The 19,507-nt window shown below is 39.0% G+C and overlaps 2 protein-coding genes across 2 annotated transcripts in view; both read left to right on the top strand.

Annotated features, from left to right (window-relative positions):
• Positions 1–3,813: 3,813 nt before the first annotated feature.
• On the top strand, positions 3,814–7,887 carry LOC102202943 (zinc finger and SCAN domain-containing protein 22-like). The gene is made up of 2 exons (XM_005727346.1): positions 3,814–4,098; positions 5,654–7,887. The coding sequence occupies exons 1-2, from the start codon at positions 3,918–3,920 to the stop codon at positions 6,652–6,654; spliced, it is 1,182 nt and encodes a 393-aa protein (XP_005727403.1). The 5' UTR covers positions 3,814–3,917; the 3' UTR covers positions 6,655–7,887.
• A 4,869-nt stretch (positions 7,888–12,756) lies between these two features.
• LOC102203226 (equilibrative nucleoside transporter 1) overlaps positions 12,757–19,507 on the top strand; it is a 44,180-nt gene continuing 37,429 nt past the window's right edge. Inside the window, exon 1 of the mRNA XM_005727348.1 lies at positions 12,757–12,910. The gene's annotated coding sequence lies outside the window, so the exon portion shown is untranslated. The remainder of the gene's footprint in view (positions 12,911–19,507) is intronic.

The raw sequence follows: 19,507 nt of genomic DNA on the forward strand, positions 1-19,507 counted from the left end.
GTGGCAGCTCTACGCTTCAGTAGGAGATGGTTAAATTTAGTACTTTATTATTCTTTCCTATAGCAAACTTTCTGAGCTTGCACAATGTTAATATTCCTATATTTGTTTGTCTGCTTGATGGAAGTTTAAACAGAAAGAAAGAAAGAAAGAAAGAAAGAAAGAAAGAAAGAAAGAAAGAAAGAAAGAAAGAAAGAAAGAAAGAAAGAAAGAAAGGAAAATAAAGAAAAAATATGTTCTTTAAGTAATTTCAAAAATTCCAGTAGATTCTTAGATTTAGAAAAGATAAAATTTTTCCTCTTAATAAATATATGCATGTTTTGATTGCCTGGAGGCTAATATATGAGGAAGTTTAACAGTTAATAACACACTTATTACTATTTTGGTAAAGACTCATTTCATTTTCTCAATAAAAGCTGGAGAAATACTTGCGCTGGGTGCATAAAGTACGTGTCTAAATAATTATGAGTTTAATGGGAAGCACTTTATTAAACTTATTATTATCATTGTTGGTGTTTAATTGTAATAACATAACAGCTTTATTTGCAGGTTATTCCACATTATGCCACAGTGGCCATAAAATAAATCATGACAGATCACATTTCACCAGAGAATGCAAGTCATTGAGCTGATAATCTCTCGTCTTTAATCTGTGATCGAATACATGAACTTACATATTAGACATGAAGGCTGTTTGAGTTAGCGGTACACTCTGTGCATGAGTCTGAAATCGCAATTAAGATACAGAAGTTTGGATTGAAAACCCACAAGGACCTCTGCAGCTGCAGCTTCAAACCACAGTGGAATAAGTCAAATAAAAGCATGTGCAGTATTGAGCTTTTAAAGTTTTCAGAATCTGACTGTAAGCAAATATTTTGCAGACTACAGTCCTGCTAGTCAAGGAGTGAAATAAATAGAAACAGGAGCAAGCTTTTCATTAAAACTAAGTTAAAACACACTTACGCGCAGTCTTGTTGTACTGCATATGAGATATATTTCTTATTATTCAGCTCCCTCTGCTGGTGATCATAATGCATGCAAGGCCAATATCCCTGGAGCATTACTGGATTGGTTGAAACTGTTTCCTTGACAAAGGCTCAGCAGTGAAAAGAAACCTAAAATAAAACAATATAAAAGTATGTCTGCAATTTGCCTAGTATTTTTAGACAAGTGTTACATACAAAGTCTAACTGTTTACCTGCTGCAGATGGACATCAGCGGTGCCAGGTACAGCTTACATCATGTCCCTTTTGTTTCCTTTGAGCTCAGCGTGGGACAGATGGTCAAGTGGGTAGACAGGAGAGCACAGTGTGGGAGCAGTGGGCCCAGGTCACGATTCAGACTCTGTGGAGTCAGTTATAAATTAATGCTACAAAGGTTTTTCACTCTGACCTTGGTTTATGAAATGAAACAACAATATGGATTTATTAATTTATTAATCGAGACTCACTGGACGAGTCCTCTAGTCAGGCTGGCATAAATCTTTCAAGTTCCTACCTGCTGACAAATACCAGCAACAAATAGGATGATGTGGTAGTCAAAAATACAAAGAAGTGATACAATAAATCTAAATTAATAGAATCTGGGGACATGAAATTTACTTGACTTACATGCATTTGATTTATATTTTAGCATATTTCCCTAACTAAATATTTGATTTTATACATTTTCATTTTATTGCTTCATGCTTTTCAACTTTGATGCACCAGAGGCACCCCGCACCAGGGCTGAGCCCCCATGCACCCACCCGCACACAACCTCGGTGACACACCAACCAGGACCCAAGCCCCCAAGGTCCAGCCAGAGCCCCAGCCTGGAGACGGAGCACCCACAGAAATCATCCGATGACCTGTATAGTGTACGCTATGTAATATTTTGTATTGAATTAATTGAATACAAAGTGTTACAGAAAGCAATCTGTATATTTTGGAAAGTAATTTGGGGGTTTTATAAGTAAGAAATTGTACCACACTTGATGGTGTTTGTAGTTCAACTTGACCGGGTTTAAATTTCTTTTTTACTATGGATTTAATTTGTTGATATTCTAAAAATCTTTTCTTGTTGATCCCATATTGTGTAACTAGTCTGTCAAATGGAATAAATTCTGTTCCTCTAGTATATGTTCTAAGTATTTGAGTCCTTTACCACTCCAATCTGACAAGTTTATCATATTATTGTTTTGTAATATGTCAGGGTTGTTCCAGATAGGTGTACATTTGCATGGGATTAATGAAGACGCCATCAATTTTAGAAACTCCCACCATGCTGTCAGAGAAGAGCTGATGTTGACACTTTTAAAGCATTCATGTCGTTGGATGTTTGAGCTGATAGATGGTAGGTCTGAAATCTCTAGATTATTATAAGTGCTTGTTCTACATCTAGCCAAGGTCGTCTAAGAAGGTATGTTTTAGCCATCCTGAGATAAATTGAAGCCTGAAAGTTAGGTAGATCGAATCCTCCTTTATTGTTGGTCTTTTGTAGTGTTTTTAAGCTTATATGTGGTGGTTTTTTATCTTCCCAAAGGAATTTAGACATATACAAATCTAGAGATCTGAACCAATCTTGTGGTGGTTTAGTTGGGATCATTGAGAATAAATAATTTATTTTTGGTAAGACCATCATTTTTATAGCGGCAACCCTTCCCCTGAGTGATATGGGTAGACATTTCCATCCAGCAACTTACTTTAAAAGTGGGATATGGTTTAATTTAGTTAAATCTGCAAGCTTGGGAGAAACATTATGACCTAAATATTTTATATTTCCCGATTGCAGTGGTGTAGAAGAAGAATTTAGGAAGGAGCAATTAATCGGAAGGACTGAAGATTTTGACCAGTTAATTGAATAATCTGATACTCTTGCAAAAGAATTTATCAATGCAAATACCCCAGAAAAAGTAACACATCAACTGCATAAAGACTGATTACCAAATTTGTGTAAAGTTGCAAATAAAAATTTCCAGTTAACTCTGTCAAACGCCTTTCCTGCATCTAGAGATAATATTGTAGTTTCGATGTTTTTACTGCATGAGTAGTCAATCAAATTAAGTAATCTACGTGTATTTGTTGATGAGTGCCTACTCATGAGATGAGTGCCTTTATGAAGGGGTATACAGGGTCTTTGCCCGGTTTTAGCAGGAGTTTTCAACAATTTCTGAGTAAATGAGAATGAGGGTTTGTGTTCAATGTGAAAATAACAAAAAATAATATTAAAGACATGCTTACATTTTTATTTGATTCTTTTAGTTTTATAAAGATATACTCCATTTATTAAAAAATGTGAGATGTCTGTGTTAGTGCCAATTAAGTTCCACAGTTAAATACAATATAGTCAATCAAAATAGCTTAAAAAGAAAAAAACAAATACTCACTATGAAAGAGCTATGTTTATAATAAATAAAGTAAATAAAGGAGCTTAAAAGTAAAAAATACACAACAAATCAAACACATTTGTGAAGTAAAATAAAACAACATAATAATAATAATAATAATAATAATAATAATAATAATAATAACATAAAATAGCAGAATACAAATACAAATGATGCACTAAAATGTGCTGGAGGAGACAGGCCAAGCACAGGATGCTGAGGTGAGCAGTTAAGCAGCAACAGGAGAATGAAGACTTCCTGCAACTGAAAGCTAAATATTTATTTTATGGTGCAGAGGGTAGTTAATTGAGTTAACTATAATTTTTATAAAATCATCAAGTCTAATCACCTTGCATAAAACATGCCCAGTTAAAGGTTTCCGAGCAGTTTCGCTGGTGTCCACCAGAGGGCAGCACCTGTCTGATTTGTGGGTGCTGTCAGCGCTCTTCCTCTCGGTACTTTGTTTACTTCTGCTTCCGTAGCTTCTAGCTAGCGCAACCCCCGCTGTCTTTTAAACCTCTTCCCGTGCTTCTAGAGTAACACGTATTCTAAAATGTCTTCACCGCTTCTTCTCAGGGCCTTCGTGACCGAGCGCCTGACAGCCGCCGCGGAGGAAATATTTCAGGTGTTTGAGAGGACGATAGAAAAATATGAGGAAGAAGCGAGCAGCTCCCAGCAGGAGATCGAGCGACTCAGAGGTCTGCTGCTGGAGTTCATGACAAACCAGAAAAGAGGTCTGTGGGGTCTTATTTTTTACTTATCTGTGGGTGTCCGACTAGACTGGAATTATTAACCTAAAATGTAACCTTGCAGAGGAAGTTTATTTTCTGCAACGTAATTTGTGAAGTGTGTTTAATTTTATTTAACACTTTAATTTGTGCTCCAGCAACTGACTGGAAGACAGTCTAAAACTCATATTATTTCTGATTTTCCTGAATGAGGAATTTTGAAATGTTGTGAAAAAAATAATAGTTAAGCATTAAATATTTACTTAGTAGTAACTAAGGTATGGTTTGGGGCCACCTGATCCAGCACTAACTATGAACTTTATCAAAATGTCAAGTTTCTATCCGGTTGTTCAGTGATGACGCGACGAATCCTACTTCCGGGTCTAAAGTAGTCTGCGTTTAATATGGCTTTTATGTTGTTAACATGTTTAATGCTATGTATTTTCTTCTATTTGATCTCAAAAAGCTCCTAAAACAGTCAGTGATCCCTGTTGATCCCTGTTGTGATCTTAAAAGTAGAGAGGGTATCGGTCTCCTGAAGCCAAAGTGGGAGCTGGGTCCACAGCAGATGGTCCTGATAGTTGAAGGCCCAGCCTCCCATTCTACTTTTAAAAACTCTAGGAAGTGCAAGTAAGCCTGCAGTCTGAGAATAACACTGTTTGAATAATAAGATACTATGAGGTGTTGTTGTGGTCACTGTGTTGGGGCCTGATTATTCAAGACCTCATACTCTCATGTGAAAAAGTTGATTCATTGCACCCACATCATTCAGTAGGTTATGGAACCATTTTTAGCTGCAGTGACTTGAAATAATCGCTTTCTGTACAACTATACATCTCTCTCATCATTGTAGAGAAATTTTGTCCCACTGTCCAACATTGCTTCAGTTCATTGAGGTTTCTGGGCATTTGTTTACACACAGCTCTCTTAAGGTTCCACCACAGCATTTCAGTCAGATGAAGTCTGGACTTTGATTGCGCCACTGCAACATCTTGAATCTTTTCTTTTTCAGCCCTTCTGGTGGAGATTTGCTGCTGTGCTTGGCAATGCGTTCTGTTACATGACCCATTTTCAGCCAAGCTTCAGCTGTCAAACAGATGGCCACACATTTGTCTCTAGGATACTTTAGGACAAAGAAGTGTTCGTTTGCAAGGTGCCCAGGACCTGTGGCTGCAAAACAAGCTTTAAATCATTACCCCTCCACCACCAACAGTCGGCATGACATTGTGTCAGAAGTCGTGGGGTTTGCTCTAAGCTCTGCTGAGGCTTTCTCCTATAGAGCCTGAGATGTAGCTCTTGGGTTTCTTTCAGCTTCAGGGGGTGAGTTGGGGTGAACGTCCACTCCTGGGAAGATTGTAGTATTGTGTTAACACACACCTGAATGCTCCAGACCAGCAAACTGCTGATATCTGCTTTTTATCAGTAAATGATAAGCTTTTAATTCATTTGTATTTGATCATCTGAAAGCTTTTAAAGGACCTTTTGAGAGTAACAAACATGATTGTTAATCCTTGTTTATAGTAATAAAGTAGTAAAAGAAAGATTACATTTTCTTTTTCAGATGTTCTTCAGCTGTCTGTTTGTAAAGAGGAGTCACCGCCTGAGCAGGAGCCATGTGAGCGCACACCGAGCATCAGCGTCCATAAGGGCAATGCAGAGCCTCAACATATTAAAGAGGAAGACAGCGAACTCTGGGCTGGTCAGGAGCAAGATGAAAAACAGGCCGAAGAGTTTCATGATGCTGATGCCTCATATCCACCTCACTCTGCTGTTTGGGAGGAAAATGAGCTAGAGGACACGAAACCGTCTCTGCAGCCTGAAGTGCAAAACTGTGAACGTGATGAGGAGTTTCTGGAGGAGCAGGAAACCAGAACTGTGCAGTTCATTTTGCCTCTCACATTGACATCTTCTTCACAAACTCTAGCCCAAAGTGAAAGCGTCCAGGACGGAAGGGAAAGCGAAAGACCTGCTGCTAGTTTTTCATCAGAACAAACCCAGGCGCCCTTTAGCACTTTCAGAGAATCCACTGAGTTACCTCATTTTAACTCTGCTGCACCTGACTGTCATTGCCATTTGTGCAATAAATCATTTTCCTCCAGCCATCATCTGATAAATCATGCTTTCCACGTGCATTCAGCAGACGCAGGTGCCATCTGTGCCGTGTGTGGAAAGATGTTTGAATCCACCGAAAGCCTTAACATGCACCTCAAATCGCACAAGGGCTCAAAATGTTGCCACATGTGCGGTAAGCAGTGCAACAGCACGACCGCACTGACCGAGCACATGGCGAGCCACGCCGGGGTGAAACTGCATCGTTGCCACGTGTGTGGGAAAGAGTGCAGCCGCAAAGGGGATTTAAAGATACATATGAGGATTCACACAGGCGAGAAGCCTTTCTGCTGCTCCTTTTGTTGCAAAAGTTTCACCCACAGCGGACACCTGAGGAAGCACATGAGAAGCCACACAGGCGAGAGGCCTCACCTCTGTGGTATCTGTGGCAGAGGGTTTCTACAGAGTGCACACTTGAAATATCACCTGGGGACTCACACTCAGAAATATTGACTCATTCATCCCCCTGGGCTCATATTTAATAATGAAAAATGTTCAACAGAGACGCCAAACTTTGCTGTAAAGAGCAAGAAGACCCATTATAAAGATGCTTAAAGCAAAATGTCAGTAACATTTAAAGTGGGTCTAATTCAATTATTTTTAGCTCCGTGTTTTTGTTCTTGGGCATTGCATGATTCACAGTTCAAAATAATCCTTATTTATTCTATTCTGGGCCTTGGTGCAGCCCTCCAGTTCATCCACTGCCTGAAAAACATGTTTTTAGGTCCTCTGAGCAGCACCCTTGTAAAAACAAGTCTCTGCACTCAGCAGCAGGTTATTATTTTGAGAAATCAATCGAAGCATGAACTAAATTAACTTGAAATTTGATGCTGCATGTATAGAATCACCAGTTAAATCTCAAAACTAAATAAAGCACTTTAAAATGTCCGATGACTTCCCCTAAAATACATTTTTAAGGAAGGTTTTCCTCTGGAAGTTAACACTTTGTTGTTTTGTAGTTTCTCCTTAATAGCTGCTATCAGGTGACACTGTGATTAATCGTCTGTATGTTCTGATGTATCTGATTCATTTTCTTTAATAAAAATCACATGTCACTGAAAGATGTGTTATAGAAAACCAAAGTGGAGCAGAAAATGAATTCTTAACTTGGGTTTTAAATAAAAGCGTTTGTTTATAACATCGTTATAAGATGCATGAAAAGAAAGCTGCAAACCTCTTTTAAATTTAAGCAGTGTAAACAGCTAAAAAGTAAAGTGAAGGAAAAGTATTTTAACAGTTTGATGAGCGCAGGCTCTGAGCTTCACACTATGTTTCTCTTTACTGTTGACATGACCTCTGATCCCCACTTTGAGCAATAACATTGCCGATAACGTCCAGCTTGTAATGATTGCTTTTATACAACAGAATCTGATTGGTGTTAAATCATCAGTTTATTTTACTCAGAAAGAGCAAACTGGGACACAGTGCCCTTTTCCACTCTTATTTTTCAAGTAAGCAGATGTTCAGCAGATGTGCTCTCTGGTACAGCTGCAGCTCGCCTGGTCATGCAAACTTAAAACACTGTCACACTTTCAGAGCCGTGTGCCGACCTCTTCATCAACCAAATCTCTTCTGCTCTGTGATTCATTAATTATAACCTTTATTATTAAAAGTAATTTTCCTACTAATCATCCCACTGACATTTTTTCACATATGTACTTCCTGTGATCTTTGGGTACACCAAGAATAATTTACTGTTAAGAGCAATTATAATAGCCAAATAATATCCATTCGTCCGTTCTCTTCCACTTATCCAATTCAGGGTCGTGGGGAGGCGGGAGCCTATCCCAGCACAAACACTAGGAGAACATGCAAACTCCAGTAAACATATATGACATGTTTGTGTGATAACCTATCAGGTTCAGTCCTCCTAGAACTTGCCCATATTTAAGGGCTGTCCAGGAGGCCTTCTGGTTGGATACCCAAACAATGTGAAGACATCTCTATCTGTAAGGGAGAGCCTAGACATTCTTGACAATGAGCTCATGTCTGCATACATCAACAATTTAATTTTTCAGTCACAACCCAGAGCTCATCGCCAAAGCTGAGGGTCAGAATATATATGAGCCTATAAATGGACAGCTTCATAGTGAGCTGTCTCTTCACCACTGCAGACACGATTCACCTGCAACCCCAAAACATTTATATTTTTAAAAAGCAATAACACACAACAAAGCTGCATTGTCACGTCATTAGGAACAAATAGATAGAAATGATGGAATGAAAATGATTTGTCTGTATGATAAATAATGTTCTTCTGTGGTCTGCAAAGACCACAGTTGGTCACATTTCAACTAATTCAAAGCAGTAGGTTCTTATTACAGATGAAAGTAGCTCAGTTTCAAGCATTCGTTCATCACTACTGATTTATTTTTCTAGAAATGAAGATTTGCATACATGCAGAGTCATATTTTTCTGTGCTTCCCATCACTAAAAAAAAAAATAATGAGGGTTTGGTTATACTTGATTAGTGCATTAGTGCGTACGCTGAGCTATATTTCTATGTAAAGATGGACCACGAGTGCTGAATTGTTTTTTTTTCTACTAACGGAAGAAATTCAGAATCAGCTTAAAAGTTTAAAAAACATCTACATAGCAAAGCTTTTCTTTTTTTTGTTTCTGTTCCTCTGTTTCTTTTTCAGTTCTTTTTTTGGTCTCAAAAGGACACTTTTCTTTACCAGCTAGATGTTTTACATTCATCACAAGTTTGTCACTAACTTCACACTGGGCGAGAGCTCTTGGGGAGTCTGTGTGATGCACAGCCAGCAGGCTCTGGTCACATGACCTCATGTACCAGCAGAGAATCTCTGGATGTAAAAGTTCACTGGTTGTTTCTCCATCCAGACATGTTTTGCCTTCATGCTGTAGATGAGTTCAAGAGTATCTGAATGTAACTCTGAAAGTGAACAATCTTCAGATGTCAGTTTGGAAATATAACCTCCACAGTGTGCTGTAGTGGTGAATTATCATGCACTACTACAGTCTAATGAATAAGAGTGTTTATTTTCAAGATGTTTGCTTCTCTCTAGAAGTGTGTTTGCTTACGGTGGGAAACTACATTGTCATTTTTACAGCACCATTCATTCAAATATGCAGCACAGAGGTCAACGTGACAAAACACAGTTTTAAAAACAGATTTTAAAAAGTAAAAGAAGAGCTGGAATTATCATCAATTATGTGGACAAGAGAAGCCAAAAGCAGGACACCAGAGATCGAATGATTGATGAAAAAACAAGCATTAATGCTGAAATAAGTCCAATAAAATAACAAAGTCCAGAACAAAGTAAACAGAAATCAGAAGATAAACACAAGGACCCAGGGAATAGATCCAAAACCATCGAAACAGTCTGCACACGAGTGAATGTTTGTACACTGAGCGCAGGTTGGGAAATTTGGGAGTGAATTATATCATTGTGCAATAGGTACACCTGTTCAGCTGCTCATTAACACAAATATCTAATCAGCCACATGGCAGCAACTCAATGCATTTAGACATGAAGATATAATCAAAACAACCTGTTGAAGTTAAAGCTGAGGAACAAAGTTGGTTTAAGTGACCAAGGCGCCAGACTGGCTGAAACTGCAACAAAACGCAAAAAATATCCAGTGAGCCATGAGTGTAGCTAGTAACTCATGTGCTCTCATTTTTCTAGGCTAACTAGTTTTACATTTACAAGAGAAGTTATCACTGATTAATTCAGGATGTGCACATGCATAGTGCAAACTGACAAAATAATTCAGTTCAGTTACAAAGAAAAAGTCCTTTATTTTTTAGACTGAGTGATATATATGACCTCCAGTTTAAAACACAGAGAGTGTGCTGTGCAGTGTCTTGTGTGTGTTTTGATTGGTTAATAATGGAGTTTACCCTGAAACGTTTACCCACTTTTCTTTTTGCATACCTCTGTCCAGCCTGAGAAGAAAATAATTTACCACTAGGTGGTACTGCAAGAACCTTTATTTATCTATCCAACGTCTCAGTCGGTGTAAGAAAATATATTTTCCCACCTCCAGTAGTTGATTTTTGAACATTTTAATTGTTGTATTTAAGCTTGCCTCACAATCCTGCTTAATCATGACATGTAGCACATCTTAGTCAACTAAATGAACTCTGTTCACGCATTGATTTCAAAAACCTTTATTAAACTTGGTATTTACTCCTCAAATGTTTTTTCTGTCATGGTTTATATTTTTTCTAGAGCTTTCATTTTTCAATTTTAATCACTCACTCTTGAGAACAGCAGCTGGAAAGCTACATTCGCCATCATCTATGACTTGTTCAGGAACTTGTTAAGCCTTTTTTTAGGCCTTTCCCGAGAATCTCTTCCATGTGGCCTAAAAGTTTCACACAGAACAGCAGCACATTCAGGAATCTCAGTGTTTGGGAAGCTGCTTCAGGCGATTCAGATTGAAAAAGCTAAAGAGCATAATCAGGCCCCAGTGACCCCAGAGCCTAAAACTAACTGCCCTAATCTGGTTATGCAACCACCCACAAAGACACGGGATCATCAGCAGACACCACTGGATCCTTGGACACTATTTCCCACATGTCTGTTCATGTCCAGCCCAAATGGGGACTCAGTGGCTCAAACCTCACCAGATAATTTGTTTACAGTTCCCTGACGTGGCTTGATGTGCTTCAACCACTACTTCATTATAGACAGTCTGAGCTACAGTAAGTAAGAGTGTATAGTCTCTATATAGCAGCAGTGTTTGATCCTAACTAAGGTTATTTGATATAATCCTCCCATACCTTGTTGAGAAAAAAAAAAACAGTCAAGTGGTTAATCTCCTGCGATTTAAATTATGTGAAACTTACGCAAGGGAATTGGAGGAATTTTCCTTATGTGGGTCAGGACGTGTCTCACAGTTGAGCTCATGAGAAGAAGGGTTATGCTTTTCTCAGTGTGTGTGTTTGTGTGTGTGTCTGCAGGGTATCTGAGAAGTAGTATTGTGCACTGAGTATAGTAATAAGACTTTGAATTGAGCTGGGATTCAGCCATGATCAGGAATTTTACAAACCCAGGGTTACATAACAGGGTCAGTGAGTTACTCTCCATCCCGTCCAATGAAGGAAACGCACAGGACGAACATTTAAGGGGAATCCAGTTGTGGATGAGGAGAGATGTGCTCTGCCTCACACACGATCGCCCACTGTTAGGTTGGGTTTGGTGTGGAGGACAGCAAACGTGTGAAATAAAACATGCATGCATAGTCACACTAATAAGTAGAGTGTTGGCAAATAGAAATAAGTTGCATCATGTTCACATATTTGTGGAAATGCACCGTGAATAGCACACCAGATATTTCTGTGAGTTCACTGAGTAAATATCTGAATACTGGTGGACCTTTCTGTTTTTGTTTTGCAGGTCTCATCTCGCTCCTGCTGCTGATGTTTTAAATGGCATAAACTCAAAGACAGTTTGTGGAAAAACCTTGAAGCAGGCCACATGACACATTTACCCCTTTTTTTCTTTTTTTTTTACCTTCTTTTGCTAATCCCGCAATATATAAATCAGATGCTGGACCCTTTGAGATGAAAGGAGCTCCAAAGAAAAGAGAATAACTGATGATGATGCTGCAGCTGGGGGTAGAAGCTGTTTCCTTACATGTCCCAGCTCTCTGCACAGAGCTGGATCAAGCAAAGCCTCGTTTGTCATCTGTAACTTTATTTATAACAAACCAGCAACATGAATAAAAAATGGAATTCGGGGTTACAAAATAAACCATCTGTGCTGTAAAGCATCCACAGAAGGCGCGCACGTTTCTTATCCAACATTAAGTGAGAAAAAAACCCAACCATAAATATGATTTCCTTCTAATTTATTGGTGAGTTTCAGAATATACCATCACTAATTCAAGCAAACATTTCTCAAATTACACCCTCCTTTCTCGATCACCAAGTTAATCCCGAAAGGGAAATCTTATCTCTGCGCCGGACTTCGCTCATAAATATCAGGTTTAAGCTATTTTTTGAAAAAATATTTACTTAAAACATTTCTCACTTCTTACAGATTCGCAACATCTACTCTGTAACAATAAATACCTCTCTGTGTTTTTAATGAAAATAATGCCATATGGGTTGCATTTTCTTATCAGCACTCCCCGATGAAAAAGTCACAAAATGTTCATCCAGAACATGCCTGCGAAATATTCACTGATAGTGTATCTAATTTGTTTCCAAGTCTTTACAACGATTTGAGCCATGTTTACTTTTAAACACAGACAGCTGCAGTATATGTAGAAGATATACATGGGACCTGGGAGGATGCATACAATTAATAGTGCATAAATTAACACTCTTATGAGACTGTTATGGTTAAGAGTAGGTGGCTGCTGGTCCACAACAGTGTGAGACAGACTGTGGTGCCAAAATGCATGCACGAATACTTAGATAACTGTGTCCTCTCTCTCTCTGACCCAGTATCAAGCTCTGGTTGTAGTTTTAAAAGGATTATAATCTGGTGGCTTATTTGTAAAAACCCTGGCCCGCTATTTGACGAAATCTAGACCAGTCACAGAAATCCCTTTCGCCTGCCACCCCCACCCTGCAGTCAGTAGCCCATCTATGTGTGCCAGCTGCACGAACAGGGTCTAATTTCGCGGCTGAATGAGACGAGAGAAAACAGACGAATGAACGCGTCAACGCTGTTCCCCACAAAGCTCCGTGCTGCTCGAATGTGAGGTTATCGCAGGCTGGTTGCATTAGGTAAGTCTGTGTTCCTGTCTGTTTGGGACGAGCTGGTGAAACTCCAGCAGAACCGGTGACAAGGTCAAATGCTGCGCATGGTGCTGAAAGTGCGCCAGATGACGCGTGACTGAGGGCAGAGAGCTGTACTCGAATTTTGATGTGAGACGGAACAGCTGTGGAAAAGTCCACACGAACCCCGCGTTTTTGTTGTGATAGCTGCAGAGGAAGTTGAAAGATGACTCGTTTGGACTCAACGTTGGTGCAGGCCAGAGGTTGAGACTTGTGCACGGTTTGAGTTGAGACGCCACAGCAGGTGGCAGTGTGAGAATGGAGATCCCTCCTTTCAAATACTCACACACACACTCTATGCAGCAGGAGATAACATGAAAGAGCTCCGAGAATAGACCCCACTGATCTAAAAACACTACTGTATCATGTGAACATTTGGCTGGTGTTTTCAGTGCTCACACACCATTTCAGACTCTCTCTCTCCCTGTCCTATGTGTGCTTGCTATAATGTTGGTGGAGTGTGTTGCACCTTTAAAGCTGCTTGCATATCAGCGCTCCTGTGGCTTTGAGAAAGCTGCTAGTCTCTCAGTGATAATATGGTCTGTTGGTTTTCTCCTGCAGTGAACACAGCTGTGCATGTAAAGAGGAGCAGGTTACATCCTCATTGGAGCTGATGTTCTCAGTTCGAAAACAGTCATCAAAAATGTAGTTGATCATTAGAAGAATTGATTTGTTCTCAGTCTTATCTCACTGAAACTGAAAATATTTGGATTTGAACTTGACAAAAGATAAAGGCAAGATGACCGCAGAGCTTTGTGAACTTATGCCACTCCTAATGTTCAGTTATTTTATAGACTTGCCAATTAAAGGAGAACTACATTTCCTATATGCTGATTATTAAAAACCCCAAACCATACAAAACCATAAACATCACTAAAACATCATCGGGTGTCAGCTATTCCTGCTCCTCCTCCTTCGGAAGTTTAAAAACATTACCGGTTTCCATAATTTAGCCATGCATTCGGAGATGCAGCTGACCTATAAGAATATAGCGGCCAAGATTCAACAAAGTGCAGTCTGGTTGCAACTGTAAGCATGTTTTGTTCTGCTCAGTTGTAGAAATAAAGAACAGAGTTTTAGGCTGACATTTGAAATGTAATGGAGTTTAGGGAGTGGTACTTTAAGCAGTGAACCCGATCACTGGATCCAGACCTCCTCGTCCCTCCTGTAGTTTTTCCCACTTGCACTGATTTGATAAAACAATTCTGGGGGAAACTGGGAGGGGATGTCAATCAAATTCCAGGGGGAAAAGAAACCCTCCCCCACCCCACGTCCCCACTTTAGCAACACCCCAGTGAGTAGCACTTTACTAGTTAATGGGCCTTTGTTTGCAAAATCTGTTAAGTTTCCTATTCATTAGGAAAACAATAAAACTATGTGACATCCTGATTGTTTTCTCTTGTTCTTGTAACAGAGGCACATAGATAGAAGTGATTAGATTACAGACTGCAGAAGCCGAGGATCATTGTGAGTTTGAGCAAGATGCTGAACTCCCTACTAGCTCTGTAACCGGCCTTCAGCACCTTATTAACTGAGCCCAGTTTACTGTCCTTTTCTGCAGCTCTCTCTTTTTGATCTCCTACCAGGACGTTATGCCCTGAGACAATTATGCAGCTATAATTAGAAAGTCCAATCTGAAAATCAGACGGGGGTGGAACAGCACGTAGTGTGAGTGTGCAGCAGCGTAACATGATGCAGTGGACTAACCAAAACCGAATCAAGGTCTTAAACACAACTGACTTTATTTTGTAGAGACAAACCAATCTGTTTATGTATTTAACTGGTGAAATAGAAGGAAATGTCCTTCACAGTTTCATGAAAACAACAGTTGAAATAAATGCAAAGGAAAGGAAATCCTGTCCTGCTTTGACATGGCCCAGAGGAGGATCCCAGTGTCTTTGGTTACCTCCAAACCTTTCTTCATCTTTGGTGGCAAAAACCGCTTCAGATGTCTACTTATTGTTTAATGTACACTTTATGGTCATTTTGTTAGGGACACTTGCTCAACTTAATGCATTTAGGCATGTAGACATGGTCAAGATGATCTGCTGAATGAGCAAGAATGGGGATTTAAGTGACTGTGAATGTAGCATGGTTGTTGGTCTGAGTATTGTAGAAGCTGCTGATCTGCAGAAGAGCATCTCTGAAACAGATTAGACAAATTAGACAATAGGATGTTGATCTAATGAGTCCCAGGTTCTGCTGCGACATTCGGCTGAGTCAGAATTTAGTGTAAGCAACATGAAAGTATGGATCCATCTTGGCATGTAACAAAGGTTCATGCTAGTGATGGTAGTGTAAGGGTGTGGGGCATATTTTCTTTGCGCACTTTGAACCCGTGGATCATTTAAACACCCAAAACCTCAGTATTGTTGCTGACCTTGTGCATCTCACTTACAGTCTACTGTAAGTAGTGCTAGTTTGTGTGCTAACATACTCAGGTGACACTGCTTTCTGCAGTGTTGTTTTACCATTAGCAAGAGCAGTTGTTTGTTGAAATGTTTTAGGGCAGTTTTGTCTTTGTGAAATGTTCAAAATAAGCATGATTAAGTGCTGAAAGACTTTAAACAATTAGTTGTGCTCATCTAAAGAAGGTTTATTTAGTTCATTAGCACAAAGTAAATACCAACAAAAACAAAAGCAAGAAACAGAAAAAGTGAAACTGCAGTCAGCTAGTTATTTTAAACATCTGCATTGATAACAGTGTATCACTAGTTAAGTACTGGTTAACATGTAACTACAACTTCACAAAGCTGTTAGTATGTATACAGACTTCCATGATGGATATTATGATTAACTTACTATAGAAACAAAAGGGACAAAAGGAGGGTGTCTGAACTAAACTGAGAGGGCTTCTACAGTCACTAAAAATAAAGAAGGCTGAGATTACAAATAACCTGAGCGTATTTTTGCAGAAAATACCCAGGAATGTGGTCTGATTAAGTTTCATCAGTAAATAATCTCAGGTTTGTTTTCAGAAGTCGAATAAGGCATATTTTACACAAACACAGAAGTTTGTTGAGTTTAGTTAAGCAAACTGAGGTCAGTTTGGTTTTTGTCAGCTAAGGCTCACGCCTATTTGTCTTCGTTGCTGGTCAAGCAAAGTAGATTTCATAAAAATGAGATAGCTGCTTCATGTTTTTTCATGTGAAGATAGAAGTTATGATTACATAATATACCCATGATGAGAGTTCAGGGAAACTCCTCGAAATAATCAGAAACATATGTTTGCCATTTAAATCTTTCAGCTAACATTGGAACGTTGTTTAACTTCCAGGCAGCTTCAAATTTGTTGTTTTCAGTGTCCACAAAGTAAACTGCCTGTAAATAACAGAGCAAAAGGCTTTTTACACACTTTGAGAAAACACTAGCAGAAATTCAGATAATTATCAGACATTCCTAATCTGATCTTATATCAGATTCGTGAAGAATAATTTTACAAAAAATGTGAAGAGATATCCTGATTCTGCCTGCATGTCTTTTATTTTGTAGGAGGCATGCAGCCAGCAGCCTCATGCATTTTTATGCCACATATTAGCCACTCTCAACGTTTAAACATGCTGACACGTGAAAAGAAAGTTTCCACTGGATTCTCTGCACCCGGGTGAAAAACAAACTTGTGATATCAAATTTAATGTTAAGTAGAAGTGACATATAACTGCACTGCGAGTCATACATGTGATTCCTATGCGACCGAGGATATATTGGCCAGGGGCTATAGTAGCATAGTTAAGTATCTGCTAGTGTGCTTAGGATCATTGTTCTGTTACACGACGCAGTTTCGACCAAGCTTTATGTTTTCGCTTTTTGACTCTACATTACTTCGGTTTACAGAGAAGTTCATGATTGACTCGGTGACTGTGGCTGCAAAACAAGCCTAAATCATCACCTCTTCACCACCAAGGTTGACAGTTGCTACGAGGTATTTATTCTGATATGCCATGTTGAGTGCTGTGAATCTGGTTTCCGTTACACCAGGATCACAGCTTTCTGCTGCTGCTGCTTTTCCTCAAAAGGAAAAAGAAAGAAAAGACGAAAGAAAAGGACAGGGCTGATTTTGATACTGTGGTATAATTGGGACATTTGTGGAGAATGAGCAAGAGTCAAGACCACACACAAAGAGTGAGCCAAGGGCGAAAACTAAATGGATTACAGGCACAAGGCTGACTGTAATTTCTCTTCTCACTTGCACTGAAATTAAGCCCAGTTTCTTTGATCTGGACTACAAAGCTTTACCCAAAGATTAGGGAAATACAAAGTTTAAGATTTAGAAGAAAGAGAAACACTTCTGAGGCTATTGATAGAAATGTATGACTTACTAGATGACTTGGGTCTACATTCAAGTCATGTGAATAATGTTGTTGCCCAACATATCTAAATCTGCAGACTGATATATGCATGCCATTTTGTGATACACGCATACAGCACACAGTATACGTCTTTTGAGGTTTATGGTTTCCTTAATTCTGAAAACATTTTGCAACCAGGCTAGACTGCAAGACAACCACAAGCTCATTGCACACCAGTGCGACAAGGTTGCATGCATAAGAGGGCAAAGCAGGCTTTCCTGTGTTTTGGTATCTTTACATCATATAAAGAGTGTTCTCCAGTCTGTAGCTGTTTAAATATGTTTGAAGAGTCAGTGTCCTTTTTCGTCCTTCCTCATATGTAGCACACAGCAGGAGACTAGCTGCATCAGTAGCATTCTCACTCTTGCGTGTATTCCCTGGTTTAGAGTGAGCATGCTGGAGGCAGCATATCTGCAAGGTAGGAATTCTGTGCCCCATTACTTGGAGTGTTCTCACGTCAGTGCAATCAGACATGACATAGTTTTTTAGCTGGGAGCTGGCAGGTAAAAGACTTTCACCTCCTTTGGGTAATGTCTATAAGTCTGTCTATTAAAACATCCTAAACAATAGATAAATCCAAGGTCAGTATAATAAGAGAATATGTTTATCTTTATTTTCTTTACAAAAATGAATGTTGTTAGATTCTAGATACTGTTACGTTGTTTGTTTGTTTTTGTTTGTTTCATATTCAGTTTTTTTTTTAAAAACCTTTTGGAAAAAATTTGAATCCTTGAGGCATCATTTAGTCTTTTATTTCTGATTTACTGAGATCTTAAATCCTCCTTAAACATTTAAAAGCATATCACACCTTTATCAAACAATGCTTTTGCAAAATGCTAACTCCGCCTCCAAATAATGATATTGTTGACAGATGTCGGGGTCTGTTGCATGATCGTCTGTGTGATGATGTCATGCCACTTGTCTCAGCAGTGCAACTTGAGGCTAAAAGAGAGTAGAGGTGTCATGTAAACAAACACAATATAATATATGATAAACATGCTTCTTTTGTTCATTATCTATTAATAATAAATGAAAAACTGTAGAACTGAACCTTTCCCACATCTCTGTTTGAGATGCATTGATGATGGTGCCCATGACACGTCTCACAGTCACTGTTTGGCCATGCATGTGGCAGATGCCTCACACTTAATCATCAAGTGTCACACTGCCATGTGGTCCACATGCAGCTGAGGGATCTGGTGTCAGCTTAACGAGCAAATAAAGGCCAGCCTACAGTTCATCCTCAGTGTGAAACAAGCTGTTACAGTGTCCTTCTACCTCTCTTTAAGCTAGTGGCTGTCTTTCTTAAATGCCGCCGTTCAAAAGTTGAAAAGCTTGTGCCCAAAACTCTGTAATTTTATTTTATAATCATTTATCATTTATTTTATCATAAATAAAATTTCAAGTTTAAACTTATTTCAAAAAGGGTCAGTGATATATATATATATATAATGTTCTTCCTCTACCTGTGTGTTATACTTGTATAACTATGTATGTGACAAATAAAGAACCTTGAACCTTGAACAATATCACCAAAGTCTTGTTTTTTTTTCTCCATAAAACAGAATAAATCTGTTTTTATCACTTTATAATGCGCTGTTGTATAGCTTTGCTTTTTTGATGACTCCTCTGACCATCCAGACTCTTCTTGCCATCAAGGAGCACTCATGTGATCAGTGGTTATGACATAAAATTTTGAAAGAAAGCAACCAGAGATATGGTTCTTTAGACCACGGTTGTAACTGTCTCTATGCTGGATAGTTGGTAAGGACCGAGAGGTTGGGAAAGGTGGAAGGATGGCCACGTAGAATAAAGCCTGACCACAAAGGTGTCCCTTTACTTTTCTACCAATCCTGCCCACACATCCTACACACTTCCACTCTGTTTGGACATCCTTGTAGATGCTTCAAACTATTCTCAGATGGAAGTAGAATATAAAGCTCTACAACACCACGACTAGTCAGGAGACTGAGGAAAATACTCATACTTTTGGAAGTGCATCCAGTTTTTTAACTAACTGGAGCTCTGCAGTCATTGCGTACACACACAGGCTTATCCGGTTGTTCAGTGATGACGCGACGAATCCTACTTCCGGGTCTAAAGTAGTCTGCGTTTAATATGGCTTTTGTGTTGTTAACATGTTTAATGTTATGTATTTTCTTCTATTTGATCTCAAAAAGCTCCTAAAACAGTCAGT

Source organism: Pundamilia nyererei, unplaced genomic scaffold (genome assembly GCF_000239375.1).
Source record: "Pundamilia nyererei isolate P.nyererei 1_Seehausen unplaced genomic scaffold, PunNye1.0 scaffold00024, whole genome shotgun sequence".
NCBI lineage: Eukaryota > Metazoa > Chordata > Actinopteri > Cichliformes > Cichlidae > Pundamilia > Pundamilia nyererei.